The 18,491-nt window shown below is 34.8% G+C and overlaps 1 protein-coding gene across 1 annotated transcript in view; it reads left to right on the top strand.

The window, feature by feature from the left end:
* The window catches only part of DMD (dystrophin), a 2,517,447-nt gene that overhangs the window by 2,000,609 nt on the left and 498,347 nt on the right, over nt 1–18,491 (top strand). Inside the window, exon 54 of the mRNA XM_012638704.1 lies at nt 16,088–16,277. Coding sequence (XP_012494158.1) covers nt 16,088–16,277 — 190 coding nt within the window. The remainder of the gene's footprint in view (nt 1–16,087; nt 16,278–18,491) is intronic.

Here is an 18,491-nt window from a genome sequence, read left to right as displayed (position 1 = left end):
GTTCTAACACCAAGTTTACACCAATACTTTTATTTTAATCACATTATTTTTCATGAAGATTAAAATAATTATAACTGTATTAAATGTTGCAAGTTTTAAGAGCTACTTTAAAAATATATGCTTCAGAAAACACATGATTAGATGGGGGAAATTATGAGGTTTATATTTTCAAATGAGAAGTAAAAAATATATGTGCCTATCAAAACCTCTAAATTTTTATAGTACATATGATAAACTACTACTTTACCTCTAAAGAATGTAATTTTTTCTCTAAAAACTCAAACTATGTAACTAATTATTTTTTTTTAAATCAAGAGTGGGTGTGGAATTTTATTAAATGCCTTTTTTTTTAAGAGACAAGGTCTCACTCTGTTGCCCCGGCTAGAGTGCTAGAGTGCGGTGGCATGATCATAGCTCACTGCAACTTAAAAGCCCTTGGCTCAAGCGATCCTCCTGCCTCAGCCCCAGCAGTAGCTGGAACTACAGGCATGAACCACGTCGCCTGGCTAATTTTTTTTTTTTTTTAACTTTCTTTGTAGAGACATGGTCTTGCTATTTTGCTCAGGCTGGTCTTGAACTCCTGGGCTCAAGCGATCCTCCCACCTCGGCTTCCCAAAGCACTGGGTTCATAGGCGTGAGGCAACACACCCAGCCCTAACAATGAAGTAATTATTAAGTTTAGTCCTGGAATCTGGTCACATAATGGTAGAAATGTTGTAAATAAGAAAGGAAAAAAGATAAGAGTTTATCAATAAATCATTTTTTCCTACTGACAATGTTTACTTAGGAAGGAAAGTTCAGGAGTGAAGTGCGCAATGGTTTCTCAGAGAGGTGGAAGGGTAGCAATAAACTCTGACCATGCTTCCTGTCATATAGCAGGGAAGTGGAAGAGCTGAGCTCAAGTCTAGAAAGTTACTTGCAGAACCAATGATTCCCTCAATAATTATCTGTAACATTTGTGAAATTTAATTCAACAATTTGATTTATACCAAAAAGTGAACAGATAGATCAAACTCAGAAGCACAGTCATCTGAACGGCATTCATCTTTCCTAGCTGTGCTGTCTCATCCTGTGTCAATTAAGCTTTCAGGTGATCTTCAGAGATATTTCCAAGTAAAATGTATTGCGGTTATTCTGTAAACTGGCCTTTCCTCTTGCACTGCTCTTGCTGTGTAAACTTTATTTCTTTGCGTTTACAGAAATCATAGAGCAAAATAAGGAAAAGGGAGCATTGGATTAAAATTTAAATCCCTTTAACCCGCATTTGGGTGAGGTAAAGACATAAAGTGTAACTATAATGTTTGTACCCTCACAAAACCCTGGAATAATAATAATAAAAGAAAAAACACACGTAAAAAAATTTAAATCCCATTCTGTGGCTAACAAAAGTAATTCATAACTATGCTTCTGTGTACATTAATAGGGAAGGGACCAAATTGTTCAGTAGTCAACTTGTGTGGGATTTTAAAGTGTTATGTCAGCATCAATGTTGTCAACTAGCATATACCTTGAAACCAACTAAAGCAAATCATTTGATTAATCATTAAGGGTTTTATTTAAATTACAACATCTAAAGAGCATATTTTTTATTTTGAGAAATCATGTCAGCACAAGAATGAGCCAGATGTTTTACAAAATGGTATCCATAATTTAAAGTATGCACTCAAAGGATTTCCAATTCAGTTTCCTTACGATTTGACTATACTAGAATTTGGAAAAACACTCTTAGGTAACATGAGAGAAGGTAAAATTCAATACGCAGATATTTTTACTAAAGCTCATTTCTGATTATTTTTGCCAAACTTTACTAAGTATATATTAACTTCTTAATACTTATAGCAGTGAACTGTGTAGTTTTAATGAAGTGTGAATTTATGCTTTTTTCTAGATAATGTTAAAGAATGGGGCTTATGTGAGGATATTTTTATGTTTCTAAAGGTTAAGAGCTCTCAAAGGGAGCTCTGACAATGGAAAATGTGAACTTGGTTTTCTAAAGAACGGAGCCTACAGAAGTGTTGCTTATAGTACACAGATTGTTGACTAATTCTAAGGGAGAAGCCATCAATTAATTCACTGAGAATCTTTTTCTTCAATAATTCATATCACAAAGATTTGGGGCAAAATCCACCTAGTTGATGTTATATATAACAGATGGCCATTCATGTGTTCTAACAGTCTTGCCTTCTTTCCTGCAAAACTATTAAAACTTGTATCAGGAACTGGACCTTAAAAATCCATCCTAAATCCCAAATATATGCAACCGTACTATAAGAAAAATAAACATTTCTTCTTTAGGGATAATCCATGAGCTATAGATATTCGTAACATGGTTTCTTGTAGGAAATGCTTAGCTTTGGGTGAATAGAGATGTTTGGGAATAATCAGACTCAAAGATATGCTGCCCTTACTGTGCCTCCTCTCTCTTATTTGTTAGTTCTTTCACCTTGCCAGTGTTCCTGTCCCCATCTTTGCCTCCCTCGTTATTCCTTTTTATCCCCATCTCAGCCTCAATGGTATTTCTCCATTATTGTTGGCATTTGCTTCCCGTGGGTTCTTGCGTTCTGTCAGGTCTTATATACCTGTTCCTGCCCACATATTTCCTCATCCCCAGTGGCTACAACATGTCTTGTATCTCAGCCCCCTCCAGAGTTGTCTTACTTTTCCAGGTCTCTTGCGCCTCAGTATTTTTCCTACTTTCTAGACTCATGTTTTTCTCATCTGTATATTTCTTTCTTCTACATCTGCGCTGTTATCTGCTTAGAAGATGGCACATAGGGACATTGTTATCTGAGCAAATCTTCAGCACAGCCACCATGGAGTACGGCTGCCTAGTCAGACTCCATTTTTCCCATAGCATGTACAAAACATCTTGATCTGCATAGAAAGGTATCATAATTGAATAAATAAAATGCGTAAAATTTCCTTAGGTATTTCCCCCCTAGAAATATAGGAGAGAAGTAATTTTGAACCAGATACAGAGAATAACGCTTACGTCACACGGACACAGAGTTACCATGTTAGCATATTGGAAATTCATTCCTGGGACCTTGACATTTATTCACTTCTCATTTTCAAATTATATGTACCTATTCATTGCAAATTATTTTTACTGTATCTTTTACCCAAAAAAAGCTGTCCTTACTGCAGGACTTCATCTGGAAAATAATTCATAAAAATATTCACAGTATATGTTTATTTCTCCTTTCTAGTCCAAACTCTAGTTACCTCTTAAATTTTGTGTGTTTTTAAAAATAATAACAAAAATGCTTACTCTTTTTCATTCCTGTTGAAACGGGTTCACGAGACTTAGGTAAACTGAAAACAGTTAGTGTAAAAGTTAAAAAGCTGATTTGTTCCTTCCATCTTGTTCGTTGCCTTTACGCCACAGCAAAATTGTAAATGTAAACTTACTCCCGAGGAGATGAGCTGGGCTGCAATTTTCAGCTAATTGGGAGAAGCAGCCCTGAGTCGAACACTGTCAGGCTGATTTGAGTCTTAAGATATGATGATGATTATTGTGTCAAATGTAATCAAGAATGTGGGCTCTGAACTGACTAAAGGGCTGGCTGTTTTTAATTCAGGTTCGTATATGAAGTAGACCTCCGGTTCACTGATAGTCACAGCTGGCTGTAAAAGAGAGCAATTTTTAAAATGCTATTTCATTCTCTATGGAGCTGTAAGGATCAGAGATTGGATGCACAGGAGGGAAAACATCCTCGTTTTCTCCTCAAAAATTCTATTTATTTTCAGTATAATATACTTCATCTTGAAATTTCCCTGTGGCTCTATATCAATGGTCTTCAAACTCCTCAGACACACTGCCACCCCTTGTTTCTTTCTTTTAAAATAATACTTAGTAATACCTTCTTTACTAACATAAACCAAAATTTGTAGATAATATACCCTACCTATACACGAAATGTTTTAAATGATGCTCTAACTCTAATTTTAAAGAGAAAAAAGAGTAGTTTATAATAAAATAACATGTTTTAGGATCACTCTGGAACATAAGTGAAGTTTTTAGGTGATTAGACTATGAAGGCAATATCAACAAACACAGAGTGACACCGATATGTTGTACAGTGACTCAAATACCACAAGCGGCATTGGCCATCCATTGGGTAATTTTCCAAAATGCTAAACAACTCTTGGCAAAAATCCTAACAGCACAAAGTAAATTTTTTTCTTGGATTTTTATGGCAGTTAGTTGCATGCCTGAAAAATTCAATGTGTCTTAAAACCTTGAGGAAAAATATTTTATGTTTATATGTAAAATTGAGTTAAGTTCCAGGTTCAGGTGTTTATAAACAGGATTTCCATATACATCCATGTCCAGTGGGACATTCCAAAATGCTGTGGGACTTGGGATAGCTCTTTGTTGAGCAGGAAGTCTACCAGCTCTACTGCCTCCCTATGGAATGCCAGTCCCTGTGGTAGTCAAACACCCTCTCTCAATTTCCAGAATGCCTCTTTTTTTGTGTGATTTGTATAATTTGGTTAAATATTTTTCCAGACAAAAACTGATTTGTGAATTAATGAAATAGCAATATTCTCTGAGAACCTAACCTATATCTGGGTGGTACGGTTGTCATTTTTACAAGACTAAATGAAATGAGCCTTTAATAGAGCTAGATGGTCTAGCCTAATAGTTCAAAATTCTGTGATTATCACTGCAGTTATAGTCTATTTCCACCACTTTTATTGAATAGCATTATCTCTATAAAAGGGTGATGATGACACCCTTCTATTTTCCTTCCCCTTCCGTAACTATATCAATTGCCCTCTAACCAGTTGTTGACAAATGCAGTTAAATTTTATATAAAAATCACAAGAGATATTATTGTAGCTACTTAGGACATTTAAAATGCTAAATGCTACTTATATAGAGGCTATAAGAGAAATATAAACCCATTTCTTGAAGAGATTAACGAGGTAATTTAGTAAAACAACACAGATACATATGCATATAGAGATAAATAAAACCTGCATCATCTAAATGTTTGAGACAAAAATAATTTTTACATTGAAGAATTTTTAGACAGGTAGGTAAGCAAAATGCAGCAGTCCATTTGCATTTCATCGGGGCATTTGACAAGGTCTTTCATTATATCCTTGTGAATAAGTTGGAGAAATACTGGCTAGATGCAAGGTAAATTGGATGGTTTAGAAACCATTTCATGCTTTTACACAAAGGATGTTGATTAATAGATCAGTGTCAAGTGGTGAAGGAAGACCTCTGGTATTATGCCACAAGATTCTGTTTTCATTCCTGACACACTGGATGCTCGTGACAGAACATGAGTAGAGCTACAGAAAGGATACTTATCAAATTTATGGGTGATAAAAAGCAGAGAGGGCACGAGTACGTTGGGTGACAGAAGCCAAATGGATGCCCGGACAGGATGACTTTGAAGCCCCTGTCAGGAATTGATGTCTGGGGAGCGGGATCAAACTTATAGGCAAACTGAAAATTTGCCCAAATAAAGGGTTAATTTTGGCAAAAGTTATTGTTTTTTAATGCCCTCTGTTTTTGCAATACACCTAAAAATATTGAATTAGCATTCTTTGCAGAAGTGTATTTTGAAAATTCAAAAGAAGATACATTAAGTTTTCATGGAATAGTAACAGAAACTCAGTCATTGACAACTAAGTACAATGTGTTGCCCAGAAAAACGGTCCACCATCTTATTTTCACTGCTAGTATAAAACTTGATGAAAGAAACAAGCTCCAAAAATTGAATAGCTACATGTTTACAAAGCAAAACACAATTTTGGCCATAGAATTGGTCAGTCTCACTTTTAAACATCTTAATGATAACTGAATAATAGTCTATTATAGAATCAGTTTTCTATAACAAAGATGATATCTACAAATTATCATAAGGTTCAACTGAAATAATTTATGTGAAAACAATGTTAAACTTTAAAATTCCATACAAATATAAATTACTGTTCAATAAATTCGCATCAAGAAATAATTTTAAGTTTTTTAAGAACAAGGGATTGTGACTCTCATTTTTAGAAACTGTGACTTCTTGATAGGATTATTGATTTTAATTAAATTTATTATCTATTAAATACCAAGAACTGTAGTGAATCCTTGCCCTCAAGGAATTTACAATAAGTTGATGATGGTGAGCAATGATGATGATGATGGTGAATATAGAGACTGTATTAAGTAATGTATTCATATGTCAGAGGATTCTTTTGGGGGGAGCATTTTTTTATTTCAGAATATTATGGGGATACAAACTCTTTGGTTACATATATTGCCTTTGTACCACCCAAGTCAGAGCTACAAGCATGCCATCCCCAGGTGCAGCCCTCGGATTCATTCTTTTAGTGTTGCAGTTCTAATTTTAAAAAATCCTTAATTTATGATTGTTCTTCATGAATTTTAATTGATCTTATAAAAAGCCATCAATACATTCCATAGTATCTAGGTTTTTTTTAATGTAGTTTTTCACCCTAGTAATTAAAAGTAAGAAAGCAAGGAACTTTAAATCTTTATTTTCACAAGTTTTAAACAGCTCAAGCTATTTGGTTTTTTTTATTTCAGAATATTATAGGGTAGAAATGTTTTGATTACATGATTCGCTTTTGTGCAGTTTGAGTCAAAGTTCTAAGTGTGCCCATCACCAAGGTAGCATGTATTGTACCTGTCATGTGTAAATTTACCCATCCCCTCCTCCCCGCTCCCACCTTCTTGGTTTCCATTGAGTTTTATTACGATATGTGCATATGGGTATTCATCGACCAGTTCCAATTTAATGGTGAGTACATGTGGTGTTTGTTTTTCCATTCTTGTGATACTTCACTTAGAATAATGGTCTCCAGTTCCATCCAGGTTGTTACAAAAGGTATTAGTTCATAGCTCAAGCTATTTGTAATCCCACATCTTGTCTTGTAAATCATCTCTGAGCCAATAAAGTGGGTTTAAAATTTAAAGGACAGTTCTTTTAGAATCTACCAAGACTTAGTCATTTTGAGAAATTAATTCATTTCTCAATTGCTCTTTTAAGGATGTATTTATTTTACTGTAAAATTTCTAAGAAATAAATGTATGAAGTGTTTGATTTTCGTGTTAGAAATTTTTATGTAAAACATTTTTCAAAATGTATAAACAGCCAGATAATCTGTCTGATTAACATTTATTAAATTACCGTTATGAGAAGGCCGCAATTACATGTACTGTAATTTTCAATGAATTCATAAGAATTAAAATATCTGATTGCTTCCTGTAATGCTCTCCTTTTGAGTAAAATCCTCAAGCCTATATCTCAAGTCCAAAGTGCAGTATTCATTCTAATGTATCTCTTAGATGGCAGCTGAAGATAATAAGCAAAGGAATAATAATTTCTTTGTCTTCATACACACACACACACACACACACACACACACACACACACACACCATAATCCTATTCATATAATAATCACAGAAAACAAAGGGCTTTTGCTAATAGTAATATATTCACTTCCGTTATATTTGCCTCACAGGGAGTTTGGCAAGTCTACCTTGAGAACAGTGGACTAGACTGGGTGTTTCCAGCTTTGCCACTTGTTTTGGAAACTCACCCAGCCTCTCTGAAAGTCAGGTTTCTCTTCTATAAACTGTGCATGGTAATAACAACCTGCCTCATTAGCCTCATCAAGCTATTTAATTTATGAAAGGAGATGATATCTGTGGATCCTGTGAAAGGAGCTTCAAAACTGAATAACATCGTTTTAGTGCAAAATACTATAACAATAAATGCTGAATATAAAAGACTCTTTCGAAAGTGCATTATTAACCATAATAGAGTGCTGAGTAAGGGAATAGGTAATAAAAGTCACAAATATTTAGACACCATAACTCAGAGTTTATATCGGAAATTATAAAATCATTCATGTTTCAAAATTCTGCTGATAGAACTCCACTGTTAAGTTCATTTCATCTGTTGATCTGTTAGCTACTTCTTTCCTTTTAAAGTGAATCTGCTATGTGTCTGCTTTCTGATCTTAGAAAATTGAACCTGTCTGCCTTGCTGTCTTCTGAATATTATGTATTGACATCCAACAGTCTACAGTTTTGTTTTTTTCTAAGTTATTATGAATGAGAAAATATATATTTGGTTGACTGCACAGTCTTATGAGATTTTGAAGAGTTGATCCTAAGCTCATTTTTTTAATTGGTTTCTATACCATTCTCCACATATCCTTTTAGAAGAGAAGTGACTTAATCTAGTCTATCAATGTTAGGAAATGTATCTTTTAAAGAGATTAACACTACAAGTGACCAAATCAATTTAAAGATTCACATTATACAAATCATTGAGTTTTTAAAGCAGAAATTCTGTCCAACTGTAAGCCCAACCCCAATCTAAGTTTGTAATTATTTAGAAAGTAGTGTTTACTACATTTTTCTAAAGATCTTTTATAGTTGTATAAGTGCCAAAGATAATATTTTGGGTCTCTGTATATGAATCAAACCAAATGTAATCCATTACTCCCAACATTATATTTAAACTTCCCAAATAGTACCTTTTAATGTTATATCAGCAGAAAAATATATAGATCCTAAAGTGTTAATCTCTTTAAAAATCCAAGAAAGAAAAATTGTGTGTGTGTATATATATATGTCCTCTCTTCATAATATTGTGTACATTTCTTTCATCAACTAATGTTTCTCAGTGATTTATGACACATAAACACAAATCAAATGAAACAAGTAATGCAAACAATAGTAGAAAGCACACTTTTTACTGCTCTCTCCTAATACAAATCTCTTCTTTTCAGGAATGTCCTAATGATTTTAGGGAAAGTACATAATTATTGTTGTTTCCCTAATAATATATTTTGCAAATCTCAATTTTTAAAAACAGTTATAGGGTAAAAAATATGAAAGAGATAGGATTGGTATTTTAAAATTCCTTACATGATTGATAATGCATACATTCTCTTACTATCTAAAAGTAAAGTCTAAGTGATATATATATATATATATATATATATAATTTCTAAAATATCTATATCATTGAAGGAAGTTTACACAGATAGCTCCAAAGCTGTGGTTTATCTTTGGAGGATTAATCTATTTTTCGTACAAGTGTGTTGCTACTGCACATGTTAAAAAGTCATCCTGTGTTGTCAGGGGTGACGAAAGACGGGAATGAGTTTTCTGAGAACTAATCAGCAATACTTTGGGAACATTTAGGTCATGGTTTCCAATTAACTCTGGAGAGTTTGAGTAATTTAGGACCAGACCTCAGGAGAGAGGGGATGAAAACCTCGTTAATTCATATGCCAGTGAACAGCAAACCAGCAAATTTGCGTTTAAAATGGATTTTTTTTCATTTTGAAGCAAAAACCAGCTAGATCTTTTCTGCAATAGTTGAGGTAGGAGAATATCTTTGTATGTGTGTTCCCTTATGTGTAGGTATTTGTGTGTTTCAACAACCCTGCTTATGGTAAAGTGACAGAAAGTTAAATTTGTGCTTCAAAATGAAGGCCAGGATTCAGCAGCATAGACTTCTTTGCATTTTTCTTCTTTAACTACAGTGAATATATCAGAGAGGAGTGGACACAAATATCTATCTTCAGAGTTAAAAAAAAAAAAAAAACTTCTTTTCTAGAACGTAGACTTGGACTATAATCCCAACTCTGCCACTTACTTGTATACAACCTTGGGAACATCATTACAGTTCTCTCAGAATCAATCTCTCCAACAACAAAATAAAACCAGTGATAACCTGTGCTTTATATCTAAAAGGTTTCTTATTTTTATGAAAAACCAATTCAATTAGGCAAACTTTTATTGAGTATCTATTACTGTATTTTGAGATAAAGCCCCACTAGATGATCACTACTTTTTTTTTTTTTTTTTTGAGATAGAGTCTCACTGTGTTGCCCGGGGTAGAGTGCCGTGGCGTCAGCCTAGCTCACAGCAACCTCAAACTCCTGGGCTCAAGCAACCCTTCTGCCTCAGCCTCCCGAGTAGCTGGGACTACAGGCATGCACCACCATGCCCAGCTAATTTTTTCTATATATTTTTAGTTGTCTGATTAATTTCTTTCTATTTTTTAGTAGAGACGGGGTCTCGCTCTTGCTCAGGCTGGTCTTGAACTCCTGAGCTCAAACAATCCGCCCGCCTCGGCCTCCCAGAGAGCTAGGATTACAGGCGTGAGCCACCGCGCCCGGCCGATGATCACTACTTTTGATAGGAAGAGGCAAAAATGTTTCAATACATTTATCACTTGTTTGGCAAATTGAAATAGAAATTCATGAATACAGTGTGATGCATGTTACATTTGAGCTACTGGTTAGGAATCCAGATAGTTTAAAGCTCTAATCACATTGTAACTATAGATAAATATTTACCTATCTGCCTCCTTTACTGGGCTTGAATATGTGAAATGCCAAAGTCCACATCTTATTGAATTTTGTGTCACCACCATCAAGCATAGACCCTGGCACATAATAAGCATGGAATAGATGCATGGATGAATTAATGATTGAGATGTTGGTAGGCATGCAGAAATATGAATGAGGTTCAAAAACAAAGATAATCTGTATAGAGGTTGAAGCCACTGGGAGGGAATGAAATATCCAACTGAAAATATACAAAAAAAAAAAAAGAAGCAGACTGTAGGTGAAAAAATTGAAAATACCTTATGAAATGATGAGAAAATAACTCTGAATATGTTTTAAAACATTTAAAGAGCTATATGGGTGTTAGCTTTGAAAATTATCTTCTATGCTGTATCCTAGATTCATCATTTCTCACACTGTCCATAGTTAAATTAAAAGGAGAGAGTATATTCCTTTCTTTATAGTTAGATAACAGAGCAGAAAAGAATCCTCTCATTGCCACAACCCTTATGTAGTCTTATTTCTAGGTAGATGGTACCCAAAGACAGATAAAGCCACAGAGTTGTTGCTAGGAAAGGAACTAGTGGAATACTAGTCCAGGCATTGTTGACAGCTTTTGCTTAGATTCATGCTACTCATTAGTGCAAATTACTAATAGAATTGCTACAGATTAAGAAGAATCATTTCTACAAAATGTTCTATAGTCATAGGTATCAAAATTCTAGCTGCCCCTTGTAAATACAGTATAAAGTTTTTTTAAAGCATCAAAGTGCAACTTATTTACTAGCAAAGTAGTGGGAAGTTTTATTGTTACAGAGAAATTGAACTTCAGATTAACTCTGGCTCCGTGAGTAGTGTTTGATGTTGCAAGAAATTTTCTGGTCCTGGTCCAGCTGTTGCTAGGGTACTCATTTTCTCTGACCTATATCCCACAAACAAAAAAGGAAAAAATAATGGTCCTGTAATCCTTCTTCTAAAAATATCATAGGAAATGATAGTGGCTGAAATGCAAGTAAACTAGGAAGAAAAGATTCAAAGCATTTTACTTGGTTATTCCATTGACAATACCAGAGCACAATGTTATTTAGCAGAAGATTGAATGCTGTGAATTTCACCAATTTGTCACACTTTATGGAAACACCTGGGTAAAATATAACCTTCCATATCAGATTGAACCTTTTTTCTAAAAATATTCAATGTGTTTATATATTTCTTTTGATTATACACGCACACATACTTATAATCCTGCAATATAATGCACCGATAAGGCATTTCTCATCCATATATCTAATAGTGGAATATCGTCTATATGTTAATTAAGTTCTTCAGGTTTACTTTAGAAAGGAACAAGTTTTCCTCCCTTTTTTCTTTTGCTTTTTATGTATGAGGTTGGCCCATAAGAAACTGGTGATATTCAACTCAATAGAAAATCTGGAGTCTTAGAGATTGATTCGGAGATACTATGGTGTATGTTGGGGGAAGGTCTAATGCCAGATCAGAATATATTTATCTGATGCTTCGTTGATAATCAGTTCTTAAAAAGAATATGGATATGCTGAAGGCATGGATTCTGTGATTCTTTGCTTTTCACGTGAAGTTGTCTCTGGGTGAGCACCTTCTAGGGCAGGTGTAGGGTTGTACTAAGTTTATAGCTCCAGCACTTAACCCCTTCAGTAGATTCTTGCTTCTAACTAGTGATAATACAAGTCTGCATTATCTATAGCTCTCCTTAAAGGGCAACCAAAAGTGCAGTAGCTCTTCAGACACAATTGCTGCATGTGAGAATTCTCCATCCTGTTCCTGTTCGAGACCACAGTCTGCCTAAGTAGTTGTATGTTTCTTCACATACATTCCTTAGGCAAGCATATTTTTAAAATCCTTATTTAGAGTGACAATTCAACAGGTCAGGTTCCCCAGAAAGAAGATTGTGAGAATGCAGTTAATGTGAAAGGATTTTATTGGCGTGTTCTCGAGATTAACACCTGTGAGGGGAGCAGTCACAACCACAACAATCAACCCTCCCCTCTCCCTCCCTTCCCTACACTTCCTCTCTTCCCCCTAAGACTAGGCGGAGCTCTGAGGTCTGAAGCTAGGGTAGCCCTTTAGCATCGTCCTGAGTTGCAGCAAGGGAGCCAGGCTTTCGTAGCCCGTGCATCATATACCAACCAGTCAATGGGTGCAGTCAGCCTCTGGGATGAAGGGGTTAACTTTGAGCTAGGAAATTCTCTTTAGCTGAAGCCGGTTCTCAGATAGGGATGACAGCTGAGGACTGTCAGCCAGCAGCACTCTTGGCAGCTGGGGCCGGAAGTATTTCAGTTCTGAAGAGGGGCCTGGACAGCCTAGCCCAGCATCCGCTATAGGAATAGTTCTCAAAATCTGATCCCTAGCAGTAATGACTCTCAAACTTTAGCACATACTAGAAATGCCTGGAAGGCTTGTTAAAACACAGCCTGTTGGACTCCATCTACAGAGTTTCTGATTTAGTAGGTCTAGGCTGAGGCCTGAGAATTTGCATTTGTAGTAAGTTCTCATATGGTGCTGGTGCTGCTGGACTGTGACCCATACTTTGAGAACAATATTCTACACCGCCCTTATTTACATATTGACAGGGGTACAGGGTACCCTTATGAGTAGAAGGAAAACCTTTCCAAAGCACCATATCATTCTTTACTCCGTCAAATTCTCAGCTATTTTTGTGCATCATAAAGCTGAAATGGCTGATTATTAAACTTCGTATATAAAAACGAACTTAACCAATACAGTAGATTCTATTTAGAGAGTATTATTACAATTTCTAATTATCTGGTCATTGTTACTTTTAAAGTATAACCAAATTTCCTCCAGGGTCTATAGTTTGATTACCTGTACAGAAGAATTTTAAAAAATAATCCATATTCAAGATCTTTAGTTTTGTTCTACACAGATCTTTTATTTCTTTATGATTCTTATTATTTTTATAATATACTTTTATTTATCATATAAACAATTTAAAGCCATATGGTTAAGGAAAATTTAAAAATATGTGATACATTTAGAGCTATTTTGAATGCACAAATCTGGAAATTAAGTATCCTTGACTTATTTCTTGTCTAGACTTGGCACAATTAAAATTTAGAAATACAATGTACATGCATTGATCCAGGAGAAAGGTTGTAGCTTTAAATCCCCCACACAAATAGGAAACAACAGTCTCACCTATGATCAAAGAGGCTTGTGAAGGAGTTCATTTGAAGAGATTTTCTGCTGTTGCTGCCATTGAATTTTTAAGTTATTTTCCAAATTAGAAAATATTCAGCATGATGTCAGTATTTCTGATCACCAGGGTATCATTTAGGAAAATGGTTCCTTACTGTCCTGAAAGAGTTACTGTTCTTCCCTAAGGGCCTAATTTACAAAGCAGCAAACTCACTGGTAGGATTTAGCTGAAAATCTCATTGTCTTCGTAGACACTTTCATCTGATTTATGTGCATTGCATTTTGCAAATAACTTGGAAAGTTATTGACCAGTTATTTTTGTTGGAAGGAGAGGGTAAGTGTTGCTTCTAGTTTAAGGATAGAGGCGCTAAGATGTATCAAGTACAGCTCATCGCAGACACAATGCCAATAATAAAATGCACAATATCTAATTTTCTAAATTTCACTCTGCCATGGCAAAGTTTCATATTGTCCTTTTATTTTGTTTGAAATTGGACTACATTAGAAAATATGTCAATGTCTAACCCTGCATTTGTCTTCTGGACTATGACAGCTTGTTTCTATCTCAAACTTCGGGCTGGAGATGGAGTAAATATTAGCACAAACTGGATGAAATTGCCACTTTTGTAGGTCAGAACAGGTCAATTGTCAGCAGTTACACATGGTCCAGCCGGTACATTGTAGCATTAAGATTCTTGGAACTGTTGCAATGGTTCTGAATTTTGAAATCATAATAAATATAAAGATAAATAAATAAATGACGATTTTGATATTTCTCCTTGCAGTGATAGGTTGCCTGCAAACTAGATAAGCAGGGAGCCAGCAGTCCAGGTTAGCCCTTGAACTACATGGGGTTTAATTTATTTGCCCAACCAGAACACTACGCTACCTTTCAGCTGTGCAGTATTAAAGTTTGTTTAGGAATTGATAAATAGCTTAGTGCAATGCTTACTTTTTTCCAATAGCTGCATCCCCATAAACCTATTCTACCCTCCACCAGTTAATGCAGACAGAAGATTTTTATCCAGTATGAGCGCTGCAACTATACTGTAGAAGACTGTGTGCTCAGCAAAAACCTCACCCATGATGAATAAACAGCTCTTCCGGGGGTTCTGCTGCCGCTGGCTCGGCAGGAGTTGTTTATTGCCTGGTTTGCACATCCCATGATAAAGTTGCTGCTGAAATAAATTGCAGTTTTGCATAATTATTGACAATCACATCTTAACAAGCAGTGTGTATCATATTCAAGTGTTCAGTTTTTTAAAATCCATTTTTAGTTTATGTTTAATCCCAGAAAGTGTTTGTGTAGTAATAGAAGGCAAATAAGGCATTTAAATAGAGTACTAATTTCCTCATTGCAGACAAAATTTACCTGAATCTTTTTAGATGGGATTGTTACTGCCTAAAGCAATTTTCCCTTCCAAGCTATTATTATGTAGATTTTGCTGAGGGCATATGTGTGTGTGGATTCACAATACATGCACTATACATATTATCAGAAAATATGAATAATTTTTTAGAGTTTTATGTCATTAGGGAATTTGTTTCATCCTTTTTAAAGGACTAGAGGAATGAGGAGGGATGTGGGCAGAAGGAACTAATGTTTTTGGGTAACAATAATGTGTTACTGTAGAACATGTGAGGCATTCAACTTTACATGCTTTATTGTATTTTAATTCTCATCACAGCAATAAATATTGCAGATGAGAAACTGAGAAATCAGAGAAGTTAGTAACTTGTCCTGTCGCATCACTGGTTAGGGACATTGGGAATTGAACCCAAAGCTGTCCATTTTCTAAGACTCTGCTTTTTCCATTACATGTAACGTTTTTCTTTTGGACCATGTTCTCAGTTGTATGACCATCAGGTAATGACATACGAAGTTAACACAATAATTATAACAAACAGGTGTCATGCAAAATTATATTATGCACAATGGTTTCTAGGAAATATTATTTTTTTACTTATTAGTATTCTGTCCCTTTGCACTCCAATTCCTTCTTTTTATCTTTTCCTCCAGTGTTTATCTTTTGACTCTAAGTTTGTAGTCTCTTGACTTTTATCCTTGCCTGTCTAATGCTTGTTTCCTGCCTCAGGATGACATCAAAGACAAGACAAGCACGGTGTAGGGGTTTTAGGGTTTTACCTATAAAGGTTGGTTTCAACTTTTGTAGCATATTAAAATAAGTTTTCCAAACTGACCAGCAAAAACTACAAAGTTAACTATATATATATGTATGTATATAAAATCACCTCTTTTCTGTGGAGGGGATTTATAGAAGTCTGCAATTGTCATTCATTTTTTAAATAGGTATTTTTGCATTCCTCCCCCATGCAGAAGCCTTTAAGTTAAATAGAAACGAAGGTTAACAGCCTGCATGGTGTTCTAGTTGCTGTCGCTTAAAGGAAGAGCTTTAGCAACAACTCATTCTTTTGTTGGTATATTACAATTTAGTCCCTCCATCTTTGCTATTTTTGTGGAGTTCACTAGGTGCACCATTCTGATATTTGTGAATTACATCTGGATATTTTTTCTTTTGCAGAGTGAATGAGCGAGAGGCTGCTTTGGAAGAAACTCATAGATTACTGCAACAGTTCCCCCTGGACCTGGAAAAGTTTCTTGCCTGGCTTACAGAAGCTGAAACAACTGCCAATGTCCTACAGGATGCTACCCATAAGGAGAGACTCCTAGAAGACTCCAAGGGAGTACGAGAGCTGATGAAACAATGGAAAGTAAGTCAAGTGTTTCCACTTTACCACTCTTGTAGCTCCAATAGAACAATTCTCAGCATTTGTGCTTATAATTGACAAACTGGGGACAAAGTAAAATAGCTGTTTTATACAACCTGATATATTTCAGTGTTTGGGCAAGGAGGAAAGAGGCAGAAAGAGAGAGAAAAGTCATTTATAGTTCCATTTAAACACCTCTATTTTCTAAAAAGTACGTGTTTGGACCGGAAAAAAAACCTTGCATATAAAACTAGAGCTTTGGTCAAGGAGAAACTTTGCTCAAATAGAGAAATAAGTTAGGGATCGGTTTATTAAATTGAAAAAGTTGACATTTTTGAGTGTTTATTTAATATTTTACAGGGAAAACATCTGTATGAATTGTCTGTTTTATTTAGCGTTGCTAACTGAATCAGTTTCCCTTCATTAATTTCAAATACATTTTGAAATGTTAATCTGGCATTTTGTAGCTTTCTTTCTAACATGATCTGTGAAAATAAAAGTGAGGTGGCTAAATTTGTCATACTTAATGATCATATAATTTTCAGACAATTGTTTTTCCTAGAGACAAAAATTATCACTATAAAGTTCTATATACATAAACACTGAAAACATAGTTTAGGGTAGTTTTGTTTGAATGGAGTCTTGCTGGGAATCATATTCTGCAGTTCAAGGAGGCTCCTAAAGTTTATTCTCAATACCCGATATAATTTTCCTGAACTATTATGGAGTTTTATTATGTATAGTTGGTTTTTCCTCACTTGATATATGAACTTTATAAGCATCTCAAATACAATTTGAAGTGTTAGAATAATATCAATTTTATAGACTAATTCCATTTTTTCGTATTTTTAAACTATGATGAAAAAGTGATAGTATATCCTGTGTTGAAAAATAATTCCAAAATCAAATCACAGTAAGCAAAGTTTCTTCTCCTTTCCTCTTCCTGTTGTTCTTCTCCTGTTTTTCTGTTTTCATATGATATTTGATCTACTTTGTCGCTCTGGTCCATGGAATAGGCGAAAGTGGCTAGTTATAGCTTCTGAATTCATCATTCTTGCTGTAGCATCCTCCTCTGATTCTACTTTATCCTCTACAATGCATGTTGAGTTAGTATGATCATTTAGAGGTAATTCGTTTAGAACAATACCTGACTTTATCTTTGCAGATATCTCACATGGCTTGTGATAGAAGGTAAAGGCAATGCAAATTTAGAATTTTTTGCTCTCTCTTAGATGTATAGTTAGACAATACACTACTATAACTTATTTGGCTTATGTAATTTCATAAATAAAATTTTATTTCACCTTGTAAATGCCCATAAAGCTACACTATAATTTTAATAAATATATGAGTTCACATTTTTCTCAGCAGCTGTGGTAGATAAATAATAAAATCCTGATTAAGTGGATTTTTAGCAGATTACTTTGGAAAATAGAGAATAATCTAATGATTAAAAAATAATTTGTTGTCAGGGATTTTATAAAGCATCCCTTAAAGCAGTGAATAAGTCTGGTTGAGAGCAAAGATAAATCCATTATCTCCTACACAATTTGTATTTATATCTGCAGTACTACATAATGAAAATTCATCTATAAACTTCTCATCCTGAGAAACTGCAAGATTCTGAATCATTAAAGGAAAAACCCTCCATGTTTCCTAACTATATTTATTATGGCTGAACAGACTAAACTACATTTGTGTTTAGACTTCTGATCTCTCTTTCAAAAATAGTTAGAAATTATGCTGAAAATGTCTTAGTTTATGTCATATTCCTCAAGAAAATGTATTTATTCTTTTTTTGTCCCCAGTGGCATAAGAAAACCAAAGTTGATTTGTTGCTCACATAAAGCCCAATGTCAATCAGGCTACCCTCCTCCATCTTTAAGCTATGGCACACATCACACATAACTTTCAGTGTACCCAAGGCAGAAAAAGAGAGAGCTTGAAAATAAGGCAGGGGCTTTTTACTGCCTCAGCCCCAAAGTGATAAACTGTATTTATTATTAAAAGCCATATAAAACTCCCTTAGAGTTCCTGAAGACCTTGACATAGCATTTTCTCCTTAACTATAGTAGGATTAACTAAGATTCCAAAATTATTTTAAAACAGAGATAGTTTTCTTCTTCCCTCACAGTCAATATTGTGTTTTCTATAAATTCCAGTTGCCTACGGTTTAAACTACATTTTATGGATAGAGATGACATTTATAGCCAACTC

Source organism: Propithecus coquereli, unplaced genomic scaffold, assembly GCF_000956105.1.
Source record: "Propithecus coquereli isolate 6110/MARCELLA unplaced genomic scaffold, Pcoq_1.0 Scaffold132, whole genome shotgun sequence".
Lineage (NCBI taxonomy): Eukaryota > Metazoa > Chordata > Mammalia > Primates > Indriidae > Propithecus > Propithecus coquereli.
The sequence above is the reverse complement of the archived record's forward strand: the minus strand, read 5'-3'. Positions and strand labels throughout refer to the sequence as shown.